This window comes from Anarrhichthys ocellatus, unplaced genomic scaffold, assembly GCF_004355925.1.
Source record: "Anarrhichthys ocellatus isolate YVR2014 unplaced genomic scaffold, GSC_Weel_1.0 scaffold16, whole genome shotgun sequence".
NCBI lineage: Eukaryota > Metazoa > Chordata > Actinopteri > Perciformes > Anarhichadidae > Anarrhichthys > Anarrhichthys ocellatus.
Genome location: NW_022280046.1, coordinates 1,249,399 through 1,260,198, shown reverse-complemented (window position 1 = coordinate 1,260,198; position 10,800 = coordinate 1,249,399). Strand labels below are relative to the sequence as shown.

Here is a 10,800-nt window from a genome sequence, read left to right as displayed (position 1 = left end):
ACACACACACACACACACACACACACACACACACACACACACACACATGCACACACATATTCACACTGGCCCTGGCCCTAATAAAAGTGGGCTTTGCCATATGGATGGCAAGACTGGCCTCTCTGTGCTAAAGTGCATGCGCTCTTAGCAGGAGAGGCTTGTACAGCACCACAGACCCATAGACAGATGCATACAAACCTATGACATGTGTATGAAGCTGTGCGAGTGATAAAGATCCATTTATAAAGATTACAGTCACACACACGCACACACACACTTCCAAACACATACAGACGTAATGCAGCATGAGCCTGGTGCATCTAATTCGGTGAGCTGGCAGGGAAACTCTGGGCAGGTAAATGTGGGAGTAATGTTCTGTTCTCCCTCAACAACTACTGTCAATGTGCCCTGAGGCCATGCAGCTATTCTGAGCTGCGTAGAGACCAGAAGACTGTGGCAGTCCTGGAGAACTTCCAGATGTGTTGAACTAGAAGATGAAGTTGCGGACTACAGAATGATAACAGCTGATTTTCTGTTCTGGATCAGTCGTAAATGAGGGCCCTTACACCCTTTCAAGTCGTTAAAAGTAGATTTATATTTGCTAGTGTATAGATTCGATTCCACAAAATGTTGCATTTTGCCTTCATCATGCAATCACACTCTCAAAAACTAAAGTTAAGTTATCTCAAGGTGCGTTGGAGGTACCAGTGGAGTTTCTCAGTGCCCCACAGTGGAGGACTAAGAGCTTGGAGTCTACCCCAGTGTGAAAGAGAGGAACTGTAACTGTGAATGTGAGACTGAGTGGTGCTGACAAAAGAGCATGTGTGCTCAGTGACCCTTCTCAGGATACATAAAGGTTACAATCATATTTCACAGCCCTCAAACCGTACAACCATAAAAAGGATCAGGAATTGCATAGTTAATACTTTACATCTGAGTCCATATAACCTCATACTTAGCATATACCCACCACTATTATAGCTGCAGCGAGGAGTCAGTGTACTTGTCTTTCTCCCTCGGGGTTTGTTAATAGCTGACTTTTAGATATTTCCCCAAAAGAAGAAAAACTTTCTCTGGGCAGTTTCTAATTGGTTCCAGTGGATCATCTCTCTTTTTTTTTTATCTTCCTTGCTTACTCATTTCGGTTTTTTTCCTTTCCCACTCTCATGCTCCCCCTTCCCTTTCTCTCTGGCCTGCCTCTACATGGGGAAAAGGCTGGAAAGCACGCAGCTCTGTTATTTGTTCCTTTGCCCAGTCACCTGTCTCAATGTGCGCGGTTGCCCAGGGTGGAAAACCAGAAACATCTCTCTTCCCAGATAAACACACAAGATGCAGTAAGAGAAAACCAGCCCATAATGTGTCCATAGTGTTCTCTTTGACAGATAAGAGCATAGAAATGTTTAATAGCAAACATCCTAATGTAGACTTCCCTTTGCGCTCTTCTATTGATTTTTAGTGCAACAAAAAAGAGGAAATTGAATGGCTAAATATTCAGCAAAAGCTTCAAAAAAATCTTAAAATGATAAGAACCAATAAAACCCATTCAGAAATTAAACAAAGTCGACTTACTGTATGGATCATCCTCACTTTTGGTGCCATTAACTTTTCCTTTCTTGTCAATGCGAAGGAAGAATTTCTGGTAGGAGAACAGTTTCCTCCTGCGCACGTCTCCTTGCAGATGGTTGTAGCTGCTCCGCACGTGGCGCCCGACGACCGTCGCAGAGGACCATGACACGTTGGTCGCCCGTGGCAACCTCGCAGAGGACGCGTGCAGCGGTGCGGGCGACGAGCGAGGCGGCGGGTGCGAGACGAAGACGTGAGGGGGAGTCCCTCGCGGTGCATTGTGGTTCTTCTCAGAGTCTGGTGAGGAAGCGGACACGGGCGAAGATGAGGAGGGTCCGAGCAGGAGAAGCAGGACGAGGAAGATGAGGGAGAGGAGGAGTGAAGGAGGTCTGTAGCAGGGGCAGGTGGAGAACCAGGCGACCGGTGCACCTTGTGTCACTGTCCATCTACACATGGTAGTGGAGCTGGGAGAGCTGTGGAGGTGCTCAGGGGCTGGGGCATGCTGAGCTGGGTGCAGGGAGAGGGAGCGAGAGCGGGAGAAACTCCCCCTGACTGACCGACTACACCTCCTCTGTCTGGGGGCCCACAACCTCACTGGGACCGTAGGTGTTAGAATGGCTGGCTGCGGTAAACGTGATGTAGCGTTATCAGAAATGATGATGGTGATGATGCAGCTGCTTGCGGCGGTGGAGCCCGCAGTGTTGTGGCCGCCTCTGCTGTAGTCCCCGGTGCTGTTTATTCCTCAGCGGTGCCGCAGGAATGCGTCAACATCCATAACTCAGATCACCTCGCAACAGGAACAACTGGGGGTTCGCCTCAAAGACCTCTCACCACCTCCTCCCTCTCCTCCCAAAGACTTCCGCTTTTTGCCCCTGGCTGCTCTCTCTCTCTCTCTCTCTCACACACACACACACACACACACACACTCACTCAAAATCCCTTTTTAAAGTTTCAATGTACACCTACACTCTCACATCCAAAGACAAACACACCCAGTTCATTCATATACACTGCCAAAAAGTCTACTCCACACACACGTGTCCCAAACCACTTCTCTTCTCCAGTCCAGGGAGGTGGATAACAGGAAGGCGGAGGAGGTCTGGATAAAAGATGCCAAACTGCTCAATACAAATTGAATAAAAGTTTAAAAAAAAAAAGAAAGGATTAGTGCTGCTTCTCATAAAACGAGAAATCCACGCAAGGCGGGCCACAACAAAAAGAGTCACAGAATCCAGACTTTGTTCTTTTCTTCTCTTTGTTTCTCTGGGTTTGTCTGAAGTTACTTGAGTGTGTAACTGATCCCGGGAGCTCTCGTCTTTCTCCCCTCTCTTGTCGTGCGTCTTGTCAGTGAGCTGAGCTCCCTATCTCTCCTCTGTCCTCTTGGAGTCTGAGCGCTGGAGCGGTGTGCTGCCTCTCCTCTTTCCTCCTGTGTGTGGCTCTCTCTCTCTCTCCTTTGGCCCCCTCCCTCTTTCCTATGCCTCTCCCTCTCGCCTATCTCTATCAGCGGTGCGCTCTCTGGTTATCTGGAGTTTCTCTGAGGTGACCGAATCTCGTCTTTCCTTTCACCTTATTTATCTGCTGCAGTTCCCCAGATGTCATCTCTTAGTGTAATTGGATGTCTATGAAAGCCACTTGGCTTCGAAGAGCTGTGTGTGTGCACGTGTGTCTGCACATGTACATGTGTGTTTGTGTGTGTGCGTGGGGGGGGGTGTCCCAGCCCCAGCCCGTTTTCTCTCTCCCTCCCTTTCCCTCTTTTTTCTGTCTTCTCCCCTTTTCCAGACAACCAGTTTAGCAGAGCAAGTCCGAAAGAAAACTATTCTACATACTTTTGCAGAGCTTTCTTTCTAATATTTCGGTCCTCTCGATTAGTATTGTTAGTATTGGTGTTGTTTGAAATTTTTCAGTGCTAATGCTGATAAGATATGAGTTTTGGGTGTTACAATACTAAAATAGCACTCACTAAATTGCGAAATATGAACATGTTTCTCTACAAAACACCTTTTTTTTGTTTTTTAAAACATATGAAGCCAGATTTGTGAAATGATAAATGTGTGTAACAAGATTGTTGCCTAAATACAATAGTCTGAAATTGGCAAAAATGTAATTTAAAATCAGGAACTATCTGAAGATTCTGACTGTGAGCATCCATTCAGTGACACCAGACAGTTTTCTTTATTCCGTAGGCCGTGCCAGGACATATTTTGGTCAATACCAAAACAATATTGAACTTTATTATAAGTTACATATCGTTGTCTGCAGCAGGGCGGCAGTAGCTCAGTCCGTCAGGACCGGATGGTCACGGTTCAAGTAGCTGGAGAGGCACTAGTTTGCCTCATTGGCACTGCCAAGTGCCCTTGAGCAAGGCACCAGGACCCCAAACTACTCACCGGGCGCTGTATAGTAGCTACCCACTGCTTCTAATGGGTTAGATGCTGACAATTATTTTCGCTGTGTACATGTGTGACAATAATAGTTTAATTACATTCAAATGAAGTTGATTTCATTTGCATTTCGTCTCGGCTAGTTTTCGGTTCATATTAATTCCTGCAGGACGTTACCTAAATAAATGACAGTAGTTCAAAGTCCAAATATAAATAAAAGATTAAGCGTAGCGTCGGCTGCTTCATTCATGCTTCACAATCACTGGCTCATTCACAGCTCTGCGGCTACCAGCGGACTCGTACATCAAATCCCATTCATGCAGGTGTTCAGCCATTCTTAACTTGACACCTCACACTATTACTCCCCCCACCGCTCCAACCTTCATTCAGCAGAATTGTTGCTCCATCAAAGGGCAAAGCCTTTTGCCGTAAATGCTGAGTTCATCGACATGAGTGTGACTGTCCTGATTACGTCTTATTCTCCAGATTAAGGAATACTCATTAGTAAGATTACCTCCTGTGGTGTCTGTGACGATGTTAAAAAGTCCTCCACCCTCCATGACACATGGTTGCCTTTGCCTGATAGTGTCCAAAAGTTTCCTCTCTGAGAAATTTGCACAAACCGAGTCAAGACCCCCTCAGCTGTTTTGACAGGTGCTTAATCTTAAGATAAACATCGCTCTGTGTTTGGATAAAAGAAGCTGTACCTTACGTGTGTTGCTGTGTTTTGCCTTTCAAGAATCCAGGTCTACTGTCTGGTTTCAGTATCGTTTAATTTCCTTTTCACATTGTCAGACAACAGCCATATTTCCAGCCGTGCCTTCTCTTCTCTTTTCTTTCTTCTCATACGTTCTCAGTTATTACTGGAACATCTGACTCCTGTCCGAGGAATGCAGCAGATATGTTTGGGGTTATCACGTTCTGCTGCGTTCTTCCTTCATTTAGACCCTCAGTGTCAACTCGTCATGTATTAGTACTTCAGGATTCCCAAGTAATTCCTTCTGGGGATGCGCCAACATGACAACAATAAAAAAGAAAAATCATTCACGTCCACTGATAACAAGAATTTTGTAGCTTCTAAATTGTGAGGATTTATTGTTTTTCTCTCATATGTGCTAATAAACTGAATATCTTTATACTGTTGTTTTACAAAGCAAGCTATTTAGTACCATCTATAGGCTTTACTATTTTCTAACGTTTTATAAAGCAAATTATTGACGGAGAAAATCTGTGCTATACTTATTCAGGTACCAGAGAACCATGTTATATGTCAACACCTGCAGACAAACTTCAGCACCACGGACAGCACTTTACGATGTACTTCTTCACCATGCCGTATGTAATTGAAGATCCTCGTAAATGTTCCGTACTATCTTTTTAGGATTGACTGCAAAGTGTTTTTACACTGCGACACCGGTAGATAGAACAGCCCCCATGCAGCGACGCTGCATTTTGGGTGTGATATAGATTTCTCTTCCACATCCATATTGTATTCATGCTGATCCGTGTCAGATAATCTAAATGTATTGCATTTATATGGAAAACAGTCTCTAAGAGCTGGTACAGTTGATAAATCAAGTCCATAGACCAACAACTATTTACTGTAGATAATCAACTAATAGTTTTCAATAATCAACGGATTAAGCAATAATGGAAATATTCATTAAGTGCAGCCCTTAAAATGTAAATTCTTAAGATTTCAGTCCTGGTTGATTTAGAATTAAATGAGTAAAAACTGATCTTTTAGCAGTGTGGAGTCTTGCTGATACATGAGTTTCAAGTTTTCAGAATTATGTGCAGAGTTTCCTTTTTTGTGTTTATACAATAGAGAAGAACTTTAATACAGCACTTTTTCCAGGAAAGTCACAAACACCCAGTTTATAATAGTGCAAATGTATAAATATTGCAATACTTTCATCAGTGGGCCAATAACGTGTTTCCAGAAGTGCATAACTGTCGTCATACATACAGAACTATTTATAAATGAATGGGAACTTGTGAAGCAATACAAATGGAAACTCCCAGGGAAAGAACAAAGCAGTGAGAAGAAGAGACAGAGAAATGCCAAGAGATAAAGTAAAAGTGAGAACAAACATTTAGTCAGTAGCTCTGAAGCTACTCTTTACACACAAAACACGCACCAATACACACGGACAAACACAAAAACAAATACACGCAGTATGTCTCCAAGCCTTTCTCTTCCATTTTCAAGCCGTTTAATAATTGCTGTGCTGTAATAGAAAGCACGATTCACTATTGAACTAATTATCAGTTGCCGATCATTTACTGACTGATCTCTGCATTGCCTCGCCCCGCAGTCTTGTTGTTCTGTGTAACAGTCCTAACAAGACTCAGATGTTGGAAGTCAGTCGTCCGTGAGGGAAAGAAATGTTTCGTCGCACCAGAAAACAATTTGTTGGAGGCAGTGAAGCCCCGCATATTCGTCTTTTTCCCCCTGAACTTCTTCAAATGGCTGTAGGGGCTTCCCTCTCTGGAAAAGATTCTAATTCAAATGTTGTTTGCTTTAAAATAAGTTACACACAGCTGAACAGCTTATTTTCTAACAATTGAATTATAAATATTACATAATAGACTGTCATTTTTAACTAAAATGTACCAAAAATAGGACTTACTATAATTTCGATGATACTAATAGGCCTACATAACTACATAACTACAGTAAGTCTCGGACATTTGGGTCACAACGCAGAAGCAGTACCTCTTTAATGATGAATTTATCCTTTTTTTTATTTTTAGACGTGGCCACATTTCTCAAAATCATTTTTTCCCCCAAGTAGGAAAGAAATGAGTCAATCTCACTGTCTGGTGTCTTTGGCTTAAACTGCCATTACAATCCGAGGCCAAACTTCAAAGTCAAACAGAGTGGAAGTGCTGATCCGGTGTCAGCAGCCAAACCAAATGGCTATGGTCTAATTTATTCCCAAATAGCTGCGTGGATTTTAGATCAGTAAATGTGAGCGGCTTTGCGGATTCCAGCCCAGACGAGCTGACACAGGGTCCCCTCTGGCTCCGCTGGTCATGCCTTGGAAAAGTCTTGATTGCTCATGCCTAGGAGGAGAACGCCATTAGGGACCAGCAGATCGGCTCAGTGATTCTAATTGTTTCATTGCGGTTGAACTGGTGGCTTTGAACGTATTACGGTCCTCAAACCAGCACTGCAGAAATGTCCCTGGCAGTTAACTTAAATTACAGACACATTCAAGCACTTGCACACTAAAAAGGGGTCTTGCGATAACGTACAGATACATTACAGTTACGGTCGAGCAGCTGGACAGATAATTCTCAGTGAATGCAAAACGTCAGTGACAATCTTAATAATGCGCTTTGAATATGATCTGTTTTGGAGAGGCTTTTCGATTCAATGTCGGAGATGTCCTTTTAAAGCTCTGTGTTGTCGTGCCTCCCACTGAATGCATTGTTTTTGTCATTCCATCGGAATGTATTACATGCGCTTGAAACGGAAAGAAACTCGGATCAGCGTGTTAACTGCAGCAATAAGAGAAACAGGAGTAAACACCTCTCTCAGGCAGCCTCAGAAGGTATGCCAGACTCCTAAACGAAGAGACTCGACCTTCACATCGCATAAACAAAGATGTTCTGAGACAGTGTATTAAAGCAATAAGTCTGGCGCTTTGGTTTAAGGGTATTTTATGATTTAGACACCACAGTACTTCTGCTGGTCTCCTCATGCTGATTTAAAAAAAAAAAAAAAAAAAAAAAAAGTTCTAATCACGAACATGTCTCTCCGAAAGTTACAAATAAAACATAAAGGCAGAACTGTCGTCACATATTAGAGACTTGGCGATCTGGTTTCTGTCATTCACAGGAACGTTTTGTTGTTTGGAAATCACGCAGCATCAAATGAGCCACACGTGTGTATCTTCTCTTCTTTCAGGGCTGATCCAGATGATTATTGGATAAAGATATCACACATAATTCTTGAAGTGGACTCTATCTGATCCATCCCATGTACCTGTTTAGGTCAGAGGACTAAAGGGTCATTACCAATGGAAACAACCAACACAGAGAGCGATCTGATGCAGGGCCTGTTGTTCTTCTTCGTCCACAACCGTCCTCTAAAATCGACAGTGAGAAGGAATAGATTATTTCATAGGGCCATGAAAATGATGACTCAATATGAAGTCATAACGGAGTTATTATACATTTGAAGGAAAGTGCTGCCATATTCTGTTTTTTAGACACCAAACGTTGCGTCTGTGAAACAGACATAACCCTCAGACATCTGCCTTACAGATATATCCATCCACCAACAGCACTGATGCCACAATGAGCTATTTAGTCAAACAATCAGTCAGAAACATATAGACTTCACAGAGCCCATAGGAAGTGTGTGCAGCAGGTGTTGATTTTATTAATGTCTGTGGACCTCCTCGATTGGAAGTATTTGTTTCTTCTTTTGTGCGGTGGCTCTGTAAGCTCAGTGTATGAACTAACATCATCACTAATGCTGGATGTGGTTTAGGATAAATAATTTCTGTCAGTCGAAACACAGTGCCAACAAGCCAGTCCTACATTTTAAATGGATGAAACTGGTCCTGGTTTTTCTTTTAATGGCACAAGTGGAGAAGCACGGAATGTTCTCGGACCAGTTTAAAGTCTCTCACAAAACCTCATCGGATCCATCTGCAGTTTCATGCTTAATTTGTCAACTACTGACTTGAATTACAAACTGCATTTCTCCATATCACATGGTTCTACCTCTGAGTTTACATTTTGAAATGTAAACCTAAAGTTTAGAAATGTCGCCCGATGCTCTGCTGACAGCTTTTTATATTGGTGCTTCTACAATCTGAGATAGCTTCCATACTTTAATAACAACATGGAAGTAATTACTGTGTTGCCGGAGACTTAAAAAGCTGGAATACTAAACACAACTGCCACTGGAATGCTAATTCTTCTGATACATTTCCCAGGATAACAAATTACATGTCACCAAAGCAATGATCATTTTCATCCTCTGGCTGGCTGTTAACCTGAGTGTCGACAGAGTGAACTCACTGACCCGAAGAGCTGCTTTCAGATGTGAATGATCCTCATATTATCAATTTGTAGTCTTCTTTGAGACTTGCCTAAGAGAATAATGGAGAGAAAAAAAAAGTCACCGGTTCAGCCGAATAGAGACGCTGCAGTAGATGTGATCCCATCTCAACTTGTATTTAAACATTTAAAAAATATAGTCCTAAAAGGCACATTATAGTTTGTTATATAGAATGTATTAAATGTTTGTATACTGCTATTACTAAATGCTAAATAGGGAAACGCAAAGTGTTGCCGTCTTTGGGCGTAAAGAATGAAGCAAAACAAAAACCTACCGGTCTCCACCTTGTTCATTTTGTCCACCAACCAACATCAACACTATCTCACCATGCTGCCCAGTGGAGGTGCATGGTCTTCACTGAAATATTGATGTGGGTACTGGGAGTGTTGGTTCCGAGTCAATAATGCAGCAGGTGGATTAGTTCTGGTTTCAGAGAAAGCGAGCGGAGGGATAAATTAATGATTATAGCTCCTTCCATCTAAATAATTACAGGCAAAAAGAGGAAATTACAAAAAAAGGAAATTGTTCACACAAATATACGTTCACCTACTCACTCAAACATCACATAACTAACATGTGTGTCTGAGTGTTTTTGTGATTGTAAATGTACATTCAAATCTATTGTAGTCCTAGACCCAGCAATGATTTGCTACATTACATGTAACAGACTTAAGTGAGCACCTTTTACATGACCTTAATGAAGTTTGACATTCAGCATAAACTGGCACATCCGTCACATGCCAGACATCTACATAGCTAAAGAGACTAAATTAAGGTATACAGCATGAGTCAGAAAAGGGGACTGGGGAAGGGGGAGAGGGAGAAAAAAGAGGGAATGAGGGGGAAAGAGAGATAATTGTCTTTGATGACGGATGTTGCTCGTGGCTTTCTTGTTTATTTCACCAGGCAGGAGGTTAAAAGCGGAGTGGGTCTGAGACCAATCAGTGCTCGTCATTAAAGGTGGGAGGAGTGCCAAAACCAATCGGATTCCGGCTCATTAGAAGGCGGGACAAGTGTGAGGCAGACATGTTATGTTGTCTGTATCTGAGAGGAGTTTAAGGCTGTAAAACTTTTGAAAAACTCTTTCACTCTTACCGTGTAGCTGTAGAATCTTAGTCTTCTTTCGACACATCATCTCTCTGCTAGATACTTGGAGTATTTGAATTCATTAACTTTCATAGCTAAAATGAATCACTAGACAGGATACAGAAGGTCTTCTGCTGATATCAAGCTCAGCTGTGATGATTGTTTGAATACACTACATTTGCTTTCTCATTGCTTTCACCAGGGCTGCGACTAAAAATTATTTTCATTACTAAATTTGTGGATTGTTTGCTCGATTAATCGCCTGGTCTTGAAAATGGTGAAATATAATAATTCCTCACAGCCTGAGGTATCATATTAATGTCCAAAACAAAAAAAATGTTCAGTTTACTTAAAAAAAAATCCCAAAACGATTAATCGATTATCAAAATAGTTGCAGATTAATCGCATAATTGTTGCAGCTTTAGATCCAGTGCCCTGATATTTGCCCCCATGCTACATAGTAAGTTCTCTTGTAGGGGATACGTCTATGGAGCGGCTGCCATGACGTGCAGAATTGCGTCAGGCAGGAGATAAAATGGAGGCCAGGTGTGTGTGTGCTTGTGTGTGTGTGCGTGTGTGTGTGTGTGTGTGTGTGTGTGTGTGTGTGTGTGTGTGTGTGAACGGAGGCTCGAGGGTTTTTTGACCAAAATGCTCCCAGACCTTTCAAGCACGGAGAGCATCCTGCTTTAG

The 10,800-nt window shown here is 42.5% G+C and overlaps 1 protein-coding gene across 1 annotated transcript in view; it reads right to left on the bottom strand.

Moving 5' to 3' along the window:
* Positions 1-4,504, bottom strand: part of fgf10a (fibroblast growth factor 10a) — a 12,845-nt gene extending 8,341 nt beyond the window's left edge. Inside the window, exons 1-2 of the mRNA XM_031855912.1 lie at positions 4,459-4,504; positions 1,570-2,304 (exon numbers count right to left, since the gene is read on the bottom strand). Of these exons, the coding sequence (XP_031711772.1) occupies positions 1,570-2,304; positions 4,459-4,504 (781 nt within the window). The remainder of the gene's footprint in view (positions 1-1,569; positions 2,305-4,458) is intronic.
* Positions 4,505-10,800: the final 6,296 nt, after the last annotated feature.